The sequence below is a fragment of the Phascolarctos cinereus genome, unplaced genomic scaffold (assembly GCF_003287225.1).
Source record: "Phascolarctos cinereus isolate Bilbo 61053 unplaced genomic scaffold, phaCin_HiC Scaffold_2;HRSCAF=192, whole genome shotgun sequence".
Lineage (NCBI taxonomy): Eukaryota > Metazoa > Chordata > Mammalia > Diprotodontia > Phascolarctidae > Phascolarctos > Phascolarctos cinereus.
The window spans coordinates 138,215,188-138,229,934 of NW_027555625.1; the positions used below are offsets into that span (position 1 = coordinate 138,215,188).

Consider the following 14,747-nt stretch of genomic DNA (forward strand, 5'->3'; position numbering starts at 1 on the left):
CGTCTGTATCGTCTCTGTCTGGTTTGTTAATTAGGCCAAGTTAATCAATGAGTATAGATTCTAGCACCTAAAAACATACCCATAAAGGAGAACTATAGGGTGTAGTGTCCAGTTAGTTGGTCCAGTGGATAGAGCAGTAGGCCTGGAATCGAGAAGACCTGAGTTCAAATCTGGCCTCAGCAACTAGCTCTGTGATACTTGGCAAGTCACTTAACCTTGTTTGCCTCAGTTTCCTCATCTATAAGATGAGCTGGAGAAGGAAATGGCAAACCACTCCAGTAGCTATGTTATGAAAACCCTCAAGTGGGGTCATGAAGAGATTGAACAGCAACAACATCGGGTACAGTGCATTCATTGCACAAATTCTTCTCTGGTTTCCTTTCTGATCCCCAGCCAGACCAGTTACCAGAAGTCCAGCCTTGGGTTTCTGGCCTCGGAATCTAGAAGATGCTAGATTCCAGTCCTACCTTTGACCCATACTGACTTGATAACCTGGGAAAGTTTCAGTATTCAAGACAATTCTTTTTCACTATAAGCTGTAGTTCATTTACCAATCTACATTGGTAGAGGGGGTTTCCTCATCAGAATTTTCCCCTATTAATGAAATCACAGGTCTGGTCAAAAAAGAGGAGGGGGGAGGTGCAGGCAGGGAAAGGAAGGTACATTGTCCCACTGGTAAGCATTTAGTCAAGAGAGAGATTCTCAGACCTGGAAAACAATTGGGCGAGTCTCTGTTCTGGCGGAATTTGTAAATGATTTCTGATACTTAAGCAGAGATTAGAGAGGGAGCTAAGGAAGAATTTGTACAATGAATCTAACCCAGGCTACTAATCAGAAATACAACAATTATCCAGCATCTATCTGTGGAAAAACGTGATGGATTTGGAGTCAGAGACCTGGGTTTATAGCCCAGCTCTACTGCCTGTGTGACCTTTGGAAAGACATTTAACTTTTCCTAAGTCTTCCTATCTATAAAATGCCTTCTAACATCTATTAATCTATAAGACAAGAAAATTGGAACAAAATATTTCTTTTTTAAATAAATTTTTATTAGTATCGCTTGCCTTACATTGCCTGGATTTCCCCCTATATCCCTTTTTCTCCCCTCTCTGAGAGTCATCATTATGACAAACACGTGTAAAAGGAAAAGACTAGGAAAAAAAATCAGCAAAATCAACCAATAAAACAACAACAATAACAAAATGATGTCATATACAATGTTCTATACCCATGAATCTCCCTATCTCTGTAAAGGATCATGTAAAGGTAATTCCTAATATCTCTTTTTAGGGGCCAAGCTTGTTCTTTATAATTTCACAGTTTTCATTTATCGATTGTTTCCCTGTGGTCGCTTCTTTCCATTTACGTGGTGGTAGTCATTGCCTATATTGTCTTGCTAGCATTGCCTACTTTGCTCTGCAACAGTTTATGTAGATTTTTCCATGTTTCTCTGTATACATCATGTTCATCATTTCTTACATCACAGTAATATTCTATTACATTCATTTACCACAGTTTGCTTAGCTATTCCCTAATCAATGGGTATCTACTTTGTTTTGAGTTCTTTCCTACCACAAGAAATGCTGCTTTAGCAGCTAGGTGGTGAAGTGGATAGAGCACTGGCCCTGAAGTCAGGAGTACCTGAGTTCAAATCCGGCCTCAGATTAAACACTTGACACTTACTAGCTGTGTGACCCTAGGCAAGTCACTTAACCCCAATTGCCTAAAAAAAAAAGCTGCTAAAAATGTCTTGGTCTATATGGAGTCTGTCTTTTTGTTTATTACTTCCTTGAAGTATTTGCCTAACCATGGAATTTCTGGGTCAAAGGGTATGACATTTTAGTCATTCTGTCTGTATAATTCCAAATGCTTTCCAAAATGGTTGTAGTAATTCATAGCTCCCCCAACAAGGCATTAGTGTGCCTGTCATTCCCTCAACATTGACTATCACCATTTTTGTCATCTTTGCCAATTTGCTGGGTATGAGGTAAAATTTCAAGATTGGTTTGATTTGCATTTTTCTTATTAATGATTGGGAACATTCAAAAGGAACATTCTAGCTCTAATTCTTTCATCCTATCATTCCACTTTAAAGTTTCAATGGCACCCTACTACTCACAAGATAAAATCTAAAGTGTAGTCTAGCATTCAAAACTTTCTACAATCTAATTCTTCCCTACATCTACCATCTTATTTCCCACTACTTCTACATAAACCTGCTCCAGCCAAGTTTGAAATCCTATCTCCTCCATGAAGTTTTTCTTGGTTGTTCTAGCCCTTAATAATCATTGACTCACAGAAACACAGTATTTATCCTCTGAACCCCTTCTGTATTACTTATTGGTATATACTATTCATTTGTCAATAATGGCACAATTAAGGTTAATTGGGTACTAATGGGAGGTAGTCTGACAGAGCCAAGAGAAAGCTAGATTTGGAGTCAGGAAGACCAGGCAAGTCATTTACTCATTTGTAAAATGAAAATAATAATATACCTACCTCATAGAGTTATTGTGAAAATCAAATGAGACAATACATGCTAACTTTTTTACAACCTTAAAACATCATATAAATGTTATTTAGTATTATTATCACTTACAGTATGCTACTTGGTATTTTGGGGGGAAAAAATATGTTCCTGTCCTGTGTTCTTAACTAGATTGTGACTCTTTGGGAACAGGAATCATGTTCTATGCCTTAGCATTTATAACTCCTACATATTGCAGGTGTTCAATAAATGTTGTAGAAATTGACGGGATATAGTTTTAATAATGATTATATTCACATACACAGGTTTTTTTTTCTATATAGAGCTTGAAAGGATAGGGTTGTTAGGTAACAAATATTCAGTTTTTTGTAAATATTCTTCCATTTCATTTAAATTGTTAAATTTATTGGCATGTAAGTAGGCAAAATAACTCCTTATAATTGCTTTAATTTTATCTTCATTGGTGGTATACTCACTTTTTTCCATTTTTAATAATAGTGATTTGGGTTTTCTCTCTCTTTTTAAATCATATTAGCCAATGTTTTATCTACTTTATTGGTTTTTATCTTATAAAACCAACTCCTTGCTTTATTTATTAATTCAACAGTTTTCTTACACTGAATTTTATTAATCTCACCTTTAATTTTTCATTAACAAGTATGAAAAATTTCTCATCACAAATTGTATTGCTCCTGTGTGGATTTCTGGGTATCCTTTTTTTCACTTCTTGAGATACTTAAAGTTAAGACTTCTAGCATATCAAATTCTGGGGCAAAGTAAGAACAAGGAACAAACATTGTCTAACGGAAAGAGCTACAGATTTGAAGCCAAAAGCTTTAGATACTCATCCCAGCATCTACTTACTACTTATGTGACCTTGGGCAAGTCACTCTTCTTGGTAAAATGAGTCTTGGTAAAATGAGCCTCTTCTTAGTAAAATGAGTTTTAACAAGGTGATTGTTAAGGTCCTGTCCAACTCTAAATCCTCTATTTTCAATGAAAACAGTGAAAACATAAGGGGTTTGAGCTTTAAGGGCTCTAGGGTAATGTTATTTGCTTGGTGGTGAAATCTATTTTACAACCATAAGTTCAGAAACAGCAGATTCATGACGAGGATATAATATTTGTAAAGTGCTTAGCATGGTGCCTGGCACATAGATGGTACTATATTAATTATTATTATTATTATGAAACAGACAGTAAGATCCATGAGCAGCCTTCTCCACCCCGCCAGAAAAGGCCAGATGGGAGCCTATTAAATGAGAAAACCAAGTGCCTCCAAAGACTAGAAAGGAAGGCAGCACATAGGGAGTGCCCCTGAATTACATGGCGGTGAGCACAGTGGGCAGCCCCTTTTACCTCCTTGTGCCCCTGGACAATGTGTGAATTCTCTTTGTGAACTGCCCCAGAACAAAGTCTTTGTTATAGCTTTAACTCAAATTCCCAATTTCCAAGCTCCTACAACCCTAGGGATCAACTCAGGGGTGATAAGATAAGATTTAACATGTCCCTGGGATCCTAAAGTCTTAGGATGGAATTGTAAAGACCTTAGAGGTCATCTAGTCCAACTCCTTCATTTTACAGAAGAAAGGATTCAGGCCCAGGGAGAGAAATAACTTGCTCACAATGATAGTAAGTAGCCAGATGCAGTGCTCCAGTATGAGCTATTATGTGTTTTTTGGATTGCATTAAATAAAACCTGTCCTGTATCCAATGCCTTCTTATCCTGAATGCTTGCCAGGAAACTGAGGCCCTTTTGGAGTAAAACAGCTAGATATCAATGTTCCTGGGGTTTTTCTTGAGCTAGAGAGATTTTGTAACAAACCTCTTACAACCCCTTAAAAACAAATTAATGTACCTGGGTTCCATCATGTCAATGACCAGAGCACAACTGCAACGTGCTACATATGAAAAGCAGTCAGGTCCAGTGTCGGTTGGGAACACAAAAAGAACAGAGGCCCACTGTGCTCTCTGGGTACCTCCTTATGATTAGTGCTCTCCCTGCACCCTCCTCCAACAATCTTTAGCAATGGATGACATTGCTTATATTAATCAGCTTCATAATAGCCTTATAAGGTAGTAATCACCTCTCTACCCCTTAACTAGAAGGATGGGTCAAGCAAAGTATCTGGAGGAAAAAGGCAATTGGCTTAATACAACCCATAGGTCTCAATTTTTTTTTTCTTCCCAGGTGGGGATAGAAAGGAAAGAAGAGTCCTGGACAGAGTATCTAGAAGGCATTTTGTTCTGTATCTTTCAAGATTGGACTTTTCAGGGAAAGGAGAAGAGAGAGAGACATCAATAATGGAGCAATGCCCACCAAAGCAGGAGCCTCCTTTTCTCCCACTATTCTTCACTTTCTGCTTCCTCTTCACTGCCATCACTTAGAGGAAATTCCTTTGGGACTTCTGCATTCCATGGATCTTAGTCTCCATTGGGCATTCCTGGTTCAAAATTGCCTGTAGAAAGAGAGAGAAAGGGAAAATACTACCACTTTGTCTATAGACCTTACTTCTCAGCCACCCTCCAACTATCCCCAAAGTCTCTGCAAAGTGAATTTTCACATCAAAGTCTGAAAGGGCCCAAGATCTGCTTTTTTAGGCTTCCTGCATCCATTCAAGCTCAACTAAATTCACGATTAGCAGTCAACCTTCAGATGTCACTGAGTTATACTTCTATGTTCTGTGAACCCACAGGGAGAGGCAAAAAAAGAAAGAGGAAATAAGATGAACCTTGAAGGAGAAAGGCAGAAACCTTCAACAGAAAGGTGAATTATTATTGTTCTAATAATTGTTATTGTGGATGTGTGATTTCATCAGTGTGAGTTCCCAATGCGCAAACTTCATATACCACTGTGTCTCAGCCACTTCTGGGTAACTCACTGTCATGAGTTGCCCAGGGAATTCAAAAATTGAATTACTTGTCCCTGTATCACACACAACTAGTATGTGTCACAGACGGCTTGATCCCAGAACTTCTTCACTACAAGATCAACCCTCTACCTACTAACCTATGATGTCTCTCCTCATAATTATCATGAAAAAAGATGAAAAAGCTCATGAGCTAAGAGAGAAAGGATAGAAAAGGAGGAGGGCAAAGAAATGTGAGGGAAAGGGAAGAAGAGGAAAAAAAAAGAAGGAAAATAGAAAAGAAAGACTCTGTCAGCATGGTTAGAATCAGTCCCTTACGGTCTTTTCTGCCTTGGCGGGGGGGCTTCGAAGGTAGTAGCAGAGTGGAGCATAGGCAATGTTGATGACTCCAATGATGACCATGAGCCAGGGAAAACCAATAGCATGGACAATAGCACCCCCAGTAGATGGACCTGCAAGGGTTGAATCGAGCATTTATTATAGATTCATTGTCATAGAAATATAGATATTGTAGCATTTATTGATAGATACAGACAGACCAGAAAAAGGACGGGTACTGTGCTGTTGGCAAATAGGAAGGATACAGAAAGGAGACACTCACATCAGTTAAAGGTCCCAGGATTAAGGGTCAGCCATGAGTGACAAAGAGTGCTTTGGATATTCTACATTTTTAATCTGACTGACTAATCAAAGTGGGAATAAGGAGATGGAAGAGGGATAAGAGCTTATGGGGAAGCAGGTCTAGACTGTCGTCTCTACAGGGGTCATACCAATAGCAAATCCCATGCAGAAAGCCACATCAGCGATGGCATAGACACTCCCATACACAGATGTGTGGCGAAGGTCCACCAGGTGTGCCATGATGGGCATCATGGAAGAGTCAACCATGCCTGTGCCCAAAGCAGACAACACAGTCAGTCACTATCATCCTTCCTGGCCCGCTGGACTCTGTCCTACCCAGCCTTCTTCCTTCTGCATTTTGCCTATATGCTTTTCCACTTCCTTCCTTGGGCTCTCTCTTTTTCATTTTCTCTCTACTCTATCCCCTTTCCAATTCAATTCTTTCCTTCCTCCTCTCCTCTACCTTCCCTTCCCCAGGAAGGAATTACCAGGTCTTTCCCAAACAGCAATTCCTCACTACTGCTTTTACCTCATTTCTTCTTTCTCCCTCATTCACTCCCCATACCCAGCCTAGACCAGAGGAAGGATCAGGGAAACCAGCTGACCCAGAACTCGATATCAAGGCAAGTTCTCAGGCCCAGGAAAGCTGAAGTAGGGAGGAGAGGGAAGGGAGATGGAGGAAGAATTGCACGCTTAGCCTCCTTTGAGACAAAGTTCTTACCAATAGCAAAGCCTAGTCCCCCATTGGGACCAATGAGACCAAAAATATTCTGAGCAAGAGGAACCTTTGAGGAAAAACAAAAGCAGAGAGTATTCAGGGTGTGACATCCTATGAGTGTTATCCAAAGGGCTCTGATGGTTATATAAAGGGAGTAGGCAGCTCTGTACCATAGATTCTTTCCACATCTAAACCTTCACCTTCTTATTCTCCATTGTTATTGTTATCATCAAAAAGTTTTCATTAAGTTCCTAATTGTATTTGTGTGTGTGTGTGTGTGTGTGTGTGTGTGTGTGTGTGTGTGTGTAAAGGGAGTAGGTAAGTCTTCAACAAACACTGGACCAAAAGAACTACACTACAGCAGGGGCTGACAGTCTATGTCATCTCATACTAAAAATAGGATAAAAAATTATTTCATGGTACAGAGTGACCCAGGGAAAAATAACCCTAACCTTTATGTCCAATGGCAGGGATTTTTAACCTGAGGTCAAGGGATAGATTTTTTTTTTGACGGGGGTGGTCAATGAACTTGGATTGTAAAAAAAGTTTGCAATTTTATTTTAATATAATTGATTTATTTAGTAATACTATGTGTTTTATTTTATGTATTTAAAAATATTATTATGAAAAGAGGTCCATAGTTTGATAGTTTGCGCTATACTGCCAAAAGTCACCATGACATAAAAAAATTTAGAACCTTTAACAACATACACACACACACAAACTTCTCAGGGCTAGTTCCCTCTTTTCCCCCATACTTAGTCTTTGTCCCATTCTTTTGAAAGTATACTAATCTCCAATGACATATTAACTGATAAGTAAAGTATTAACAACTGATAATTTGTTATCAGGTACATTTGCATTTTAAAAGGAGATTCTTTTAAGGAGAACAATCATTTTCCTATTTCTCTGATTTATTTGGAATGTTGTCACAATGGATTACTTCTGGATGGAAGGGATCTTTCCATTTCAGCTATTGTCACCATTCTTCTAGTCTTGGGAAGGACTGAATAAAGGATATCTCAGTATGAATTCTCTGAAACATCATTAACCCGTAGGTCCCAGGCTATAGTGCACTGATTCTCAGTCATTCTGGCTTTTTCTTCCCTCACTAAGTTATCCCCTTCTTACCTTCTTTCCCCTCCCACCTTCAAGTCTCATGTTGAATCGTGACAGAATTGTAATTTGTGGTTACCCAAACCAGTTTCAACCTGCGTCATCACCTCTCGCCCAGATCTTGAGCCCCTCCCTGAATAAGGCCTTTGTTTCAATGAAGGTTTTTCCACCAGGGGATAGAAGATGGATATTTGTTGTCCTGCCTTGTTTCTCAAAAGAATTGTCTTTGAAGCTGGGTCCCCCTAACCCAAAGACACCTAGTTATACTCACACAGAGCAGGCTGGTACCTACTACCAACATCCCAATCAAAGAACAGAGCCATCTATAAAAAGGAAGCAAGCAACTACTTTAGGGAGACATCATTCACCTCCAGCCCCAGCCCCAGCCCCAGCCCCATCCCTACCAAAGATGGCCAGTAAGTACACTATCTGGGTACCATTTCCAGAAACTACTTTCTATATAAACAAAGCAACATCTCTAGACCTGACTAGATGTGGACAGTGCTTCACCTCGTGGAAGGAAGGATACTCTTCTCTGTTTTTCTTCCTAGAGGAGATGTGGTGGGTATCTGAGCTGTGAGATTGGCTCTTGAGTCTTTGCTCAGGTCACTTCCCCTCCTTGAAATGCCCTCCCTCTCCCTTCACTGATCTATGTCCTAATCATTCTTCAAGGCCCAGCACAAATCCTCAGTAAGTCCTTCCCAGATCACCTTAACCTATGATGTATTTTTCCTTTTCGATGCCCAGTAAACTGACTACACTGCTGCTTTTGGCATTTGCTGGCCATGTGCTGCTTGCGTTCTTAGTGACCTTTTTTTATGAGTATATCCTTCCCAACCCCACTCCCGACTAAATCATAAGATCCTAAGGAATAAAAACTGGGTCTTATATTTCCTATGGCCCTCTTAGGTCTTAGCACAGTGCCACAGACATAGTAGGGGCTCAGTAAGTACATCAATGGACACATTCTCCATCCCTATGTGGCCTTCCCTTCAATCACATCCAAGGTGGCTTTTTTCAGTCTAAGATGGAAAATCATGTTGTTTAGAAGAAACTCCAAAATTTCTGAGATAAAAAGACCCTCAGAGGCCATTAATATCTGAACAAGAGCCTTCTATAATATATCCCAGACAAATGGCTGTCCACCCGTTGTTTGAAGATGTCAAGTGATGGAGACCCCAGTACCTTGTGAGGGAGCACACTCCACTTTTCAGGTAGTTAAGAAGTTAAGAAGGCAGCTATGTGGTGAAGTGAATAGAGTGCCAGGCATGCAGTCAAGAAGACTGATCTTCCTGAGTTCAAATCTGGCCTCAGATACTTACTAGCTGTGTGACCCTGGGCAAGTCACTTAACCCTATTTACCTCAGTTTCCTTATCTGTAAAATGGGCTGTAGAAGGAAATGGCAAACCACTCTGATAGCTTTGCCAAGAAAATCCCAAATGGGATCATGAACAATTGGACATGACTGAAATCACTGGACAGCAACAACAAAGTTGTTTGGAAGATTTTCCTACATTGTTCCTTTCAGTTCTAACTTTGTGTGATTCCATGATCTCCTTAACAGATGCTACAATCACTATCTTGCCTTTCCACATCCTCTCCATCTTACAGATTACTTACCGACCCATCTTGTTGGCCAATACGCCAAAGAGGTTGGTGCCAATGAGATAGGACACACTGGCAGGCAGGAAGGCTAGACCTACAGAGAGAAAAACACTTCTTTGGGTTTTCTCATTTTTGCTCCTATAGGAACTTCTCCCTTCGAAGGAATCATGCCCCTGTCTTACACTTTGCTCCCTAGGATGGTCAGAGAAAATCTTTTCTCTATTTTACAAACCCCGTATCTACTCTGGGCCTCACACAACAAAGGAAATCCCTGTGCAAAGCAGGTATGTTGCCTTCCCGCCTATACCTCGACCTGTGGCATAGAATGAGTGATACGCAGGAAAATATTAACTTGAGCACTGTAGTTCTTGCTTCAAACCATGGGTGAAATGAGTGAAAAGAGGTAGGGAACATTCCTGCTTAGGAGGCAGAGGAAAATGCTTATTATTTGTGTTAACTATTACCATTGTGTAGTGGGAAGAACATTGATTTAGGAATCAGATCTCTGTATCTTGGTAATTTTTTTTTTGTCATTGTCCAGATTGTAACTGGAACTGAAGTTGCTGGCCTCTTACAGCCTCAGTTTCCTAATCTGTAGAATGGGGTGATAATAGTACAGATCTGACCATGTCACCCCATCCCCTATTACCTCCAGGTCAAATATAATTCATAACCTGCCCCCTTCCTATCTTTCCAGGTTTCTTATACCTTCACAACCCAGCAACAGTGGCCTTCTTGCTATTCCTCTAAAAAGACTTTCCATCACTTACTCTGGACATTTTCATTGGCTGTTCCCTAAAATCTGTAATTCTCCCTTGGCTTCCTCAGCTTCCTTCAAGTCTCAGCTAGAATCCCACCTTCTTCAAGAAGACCTACCAATCCCCTTTAATGTCATTACTTTCTTTCTGAGATCATCTCCAATTTTTCCAATATGTTTTGTTTCTACATGGTCCCCTCCCCCTCCCCCATTAGATTGAGCTCCTTGAAAACAGGGATTTGGGAGGGCATAGAAAATGTCTAAGGTGGTGCAGTGGATAGAGCACCAGCCTTGGAATCAGGAGGACCTGAGTTCAAATTTGGCCTCAGGCATTTGACACTTTCCAACTGTGTGACCCTAGGCAAGTCACTTAACCCCATTGCCAACTCCCCCCTCCCCCAAAAAAGTGTCCAGCAAATAGTGGGTGCTTAATAATTGCTTGTTTGCTTGGCTAATACTAGCACTTTCTTTTTCGTGGAATTGTTGTGAGAATCAAATGAGATATGAATTATAAAAGTATTTTACAAATGGAAAGGCACTATACGATGCCAGTTATTATTCTTTCCCCTTCTAATGTCCCTGGATCTTCAGCCCTCAAGAACACTTCCATTTATGAAGGTGATGCCCTTGACTCAACAGCAGCAAAGCTCAGAGTTTTAAGTAACACCCCACTTTCCAAACCCCAGAAGTGTGGATGGATTTTCATGGAGCCATTATCCACTTTCCCTCCTGACCGTGCTTCTGTACAAGGGCACACTTACCAGACGGCTGTCCAAAGCTACAGGTAAGAGAAACCATACCAAACAGGAAGTGTCAGGGTCTTAAGCAAAAGACACTTCTCTCATCTGTCCAGTGTTCTCCCAATCTGAACTGACCCAAAAGGGCAGCTGCAACACCCAGAGAAAGACGTAGCCTTAGAATTCAAGGCTGGGAGAAGCAGTGGCATGTTAACCCATGATTGGAACTCAATGGCTTTTATTGGGTCCTATGCTATCCAGCACTTTTATGAGAAAATAAGATACTGTGTGTATCTCCTGTTATGTGTGGGAGCTAGGGAGAGAAGAAAAGGGAAGGAGAGAGAGAGAGAGAGAGAGAGAGAGAGAGAGAGAGAGAGAGAGAGAGAGAGAGAGATGCAATAAGTCCTTTTGGACTACACACACCAGGAATAAATAAGCAGTCCAAATCAGGGGCCTGGTTTCCTCCTCTGTGTCTTAGGCCCCATTTCCTACTTCTCTCTGGGTCAAGGGGAAGCAATATTGCCATACTTTAAAAGATAAATAACCACTGAAATTGTAATTAGGCCAGAGATAAATGTTTCACAAGTTACTGGGTGTGACTTATTTATTTTCAATATATACTTTCAACAGACAGGAAACAGAGTGCCTCTGGCATGGTTTATCTACACTAAATGACAGCTGTTTTAGCTGATCCTGTAGGTCTGTAATAATTACTCTTTTTAATGAAGGCAATAGCTGTCCTATTGTGCCTTGGGTGAAGTTTCTTCCTGGAAACCTTCTGGTCTCTTAGATACATCTCTGACATCTCGGTTATTGCTTCATCCTACTCCATAAACCTGAACAAACAGTTTGACAACATCTTGCAATGTGTAATCCATTCCCTTTTGACTGGCATTCTGTGAATAAAGAGGTGCCAGAGTGGGAGGATGCTGCTTATAGCCATGGACAGACTGCACGGCAAACCCTTTGTAGTGGTAGGACATTGCTTTTTAGCGTGTCTCAGATACTCAGGTATAATAGATTGTACCACGGCCCTGTTTCTTTTAGGCTGAATTCAGGGCAAAATGTTAGAGAAAGGGCTTATAAGAGGTAACTGCTTCCTACTTTAGCAATGTGCAAATGCATCAATGTCCTTGCTCAACAAAATGATTGCAGCATCTGGAAGGCCAAAGGTGGTATGATGTGGTGGGGAAAGTATTGAACTGGGAATCCTCGGTTCTGATTCTAGTTCTGCTACTCACTCACTGTGTGACCTTGACCAAGTGACTTTCCCTCCCCAGGGCTTAGTGTCTTCCTCTGGAAGATGAAGGGGATAAAGGTAGCCAGGAGGTACCTTCCAGCTCTAGAATTCTATGTGTTAGTCTAGAATAAAAACACAGCCTCTGAAAATCCAGGAACTGGATCCAAATGCTATTTCTGATGCTCACTCCCTGTGTAACCAAGGGAAGGTCTCCTCACCTCCTTGCTCCTCAGTTTCCTCGTCTATAAAATGAGGGGTTTGGATTAAATGGCTTTTATCTATGACCCTGTGATTTTTTGAAATGCTTTCTCAGGCCTTCCCATGACTTGTTCCCAAGCAGGGTGGCCACAGCTCAGGGAAGCTTGTATCTGTTACTCACCCCCCACCAGGAGTCAAAAGAGCCAGGGGGAATATTACCTGTACAAATGGTACCTCCTGAATAGGGCCTAACTCGATTAACGGTCAAGTCCAGAGCCAGCTTCTGGTGAGGGAAATTCAATTGAGGAGAAAGTGGGGAGTACAGACGGGAGCCTAACCTCACATTGTTCCCCCTGAAAATTAGATTTGGAACATTATATTGGGCACTCAGCAAGCATCGCATCTCTATCAGCTTCTCCCCTCCCCACTGCCACCAGCCTTGACTTCAGCAGCTGTGACTAATTGGCACGTAGCCTTCCCTGTCCCTCTGCCTTGAACTTCCTGGAAAAGGCTGGGGCCTCACTGATAACCCAAACTGTGTCATAGAGGTTTCTTCCTGAAAGGTAGTCAAAAGCATAGGGAAGTTGAGCTACTAGGCCCTGGATCCACAGCCTTGCCCAAGGGAGAACAGAGTTCCAGACAAGGGAAAATCACCCCCTTCTTACCAAATCCCATCCCTTTTCCCTGGCATTCTCACACAGGCAAGATGAACTCACACACACACACACACACACACACACACATCAAGGTCTACCTTGAAGGAGAAAAGAACTCACAACAGAGTGGCCTGAAGAGCTAGACCTAAGAAGAAGAGCTAACGTTTTTTAATAAAACACCTTGAGCTCTGAAAAGTACTTTATCCATATTGTTTCCTTTGATCCCCACAATAATCCTGTGAAAAAGGTATTACTGTTTATCCCAGTTTTAAACATGAGTTAAATGAGGCTCCACAAGAGTTTAAATGACATATCCAGGATCACACAACTAGGAAATCTCTAAGGCAGAACTTGAACTCAGGTCTTCCTGATGCTGAGTCCAGTGCACTACCCACTATGCCAGGTAGGTGCATTAACATAAGAGGAGAGGGGAGATGAAGGAGAGGGGAGGGTTATTTAGTGATTTGAGTAGACGGGGGGGGGGAAGAAATAATGGATTGTAACATTAATATAAGCCTTAATACTTCCTACCCTCCATCATTTAGCAAATGTTGTCCCTCACTCTCCTTCTCACATTTACCTTTGAATTGGTTAGGGCTTGTTAGGGCTTCTCACTTTATCGCAGATCCTTGTTCTTTCCAGCAGCTAGGAACCACTTCATTTTTGCTTCCTTTCCCAAAAATCCAAAGTCTAGGCCCAGCAATGTCTATTCCTCCCTTCCCTCTCTCCCTCCCTAATGTACTCAGACTTAGCTCATGTATACCAGGCATAGGAGAGAAAACAGTGCTACTGCCCCATCAAAGGAGACAATCCATTTTTGGAGTCCAGCTAAAGAGACTGACTGGCCCATTTGGAAAGTGTCAAGCCAACAAAAGAAGACCACTCCCCTCACTACCTGCTCCACACTCCTGCTGAGATGGCTTAAGGATCTGATATTTACCCAGTTGCCACTTGGGGGAACACATGGTCTGCATCATCCATATAGGCAGTGTAGGCTCCAGTATGGCCACTCCCATGTTGGCAAAGCAGAGGGAACCTGCAGAGATGGTTCTGATGAGTTGTCCAGCTGCCCCAGCCAAAGCCCCCAACTCCCTTTCTATCCCAGCTGGGAAGGTTACCTGCAGCCACCAGGATGTAAGGGTCTCTCAGAAGAGTTAAGATGGGAGTGCCTTTGGAACTCTGGGGGAAATAAAAAAATCCCTCTGAAGGAAATGAAAATTCTTTCTGATTGTAGTAGCAACTTGTTTTTCTTAAAACATGTCTGCATCTATAATCTTCTGTGTATGGACTAGATAAAACAGTCTGTATTATTCCTATTTGACCAATGAACAAAATGAAGCTCAAAGTGAGTAAGTGAAGGGTCATTCATCCATCCTTTCATTCATTTATTCAACAAATGTTTAGTAAGTATCTATTGTGATCAAGATGCCAAGCTTCCTAGGTATTATGAGGTATGTGAAGATTTTAAAGACCTAGTCCCAGCCCCAAAGGATTTTAAATCTCATAGAAACTATAATCTAATAGGTCACATAGCTAGTTAGGGACAGAACCAGGATAATGTCTCGTCCAAGGGTGAGGAACCTTCAGCCTCAAGGCCACATGTGGTCTGCAGGTTCCCCATCCCTGGTCTAGTTCCAAACTCCTGCAGCAGCAGATAGAGTACTCTACTTGGGGGTCAGATAGCTGCCTGTAGGCAACTAGATAGTGCAACTAATAGAGTCCTGGACCTGGAGTCAGGAA

General features: G+C 41.4%; 1 protein-coding gene across 2 annotated transcripts in view; it reads right to left on the reverse strand.

The window, feature by feature from the left end:
• Positions 1–1,045: 1,045 nt before the first annotated feature.
• The window catches only part of SLC18A1 (solute carrier family 18 member A1), a 30,638-nt gene continuing 16,936 nt past the window's right edge, over positions 1,046–14,747 (reverse strand). For both annotated transcript variants that reach the window (XM_020969638.2, XM_078149626.1), the window contains exons 9-16: positions 14,126–14,186; positions 13,948–14,043; positions 9,435–9,513; positions 8,085–8,136; positions 6,701–6,764; positions 6,129–6,248; positions 5,677–5,810; positions 1,046–4,947 (exon numbers count right to left, since the gene is read on the reverse strand). In XM_020969638.2, the coding sequence (XP_020825297.1) occupies positions 4,873–4,947; positions 5,677–5,810; positions 6,129–6,248; positions 6,701–6,764; positions 8,085–8,136; positions 9,435–9,513; positions 13,948–14,043; positions 14,126–14,186 (681 nt within the window). In that variant the 3' untranslated portion in view covers positions 1,046–4,872. The remainder of the gene's footprint in view (positions 4,948–5,676; positions 5,811–6,128; positions 6,249–6,700; positions 6,765–8,084; positions 8,137–9,434; positions 9,514–13,947; positions 14,044–14,125; positions 14,187–14,747) is intronic.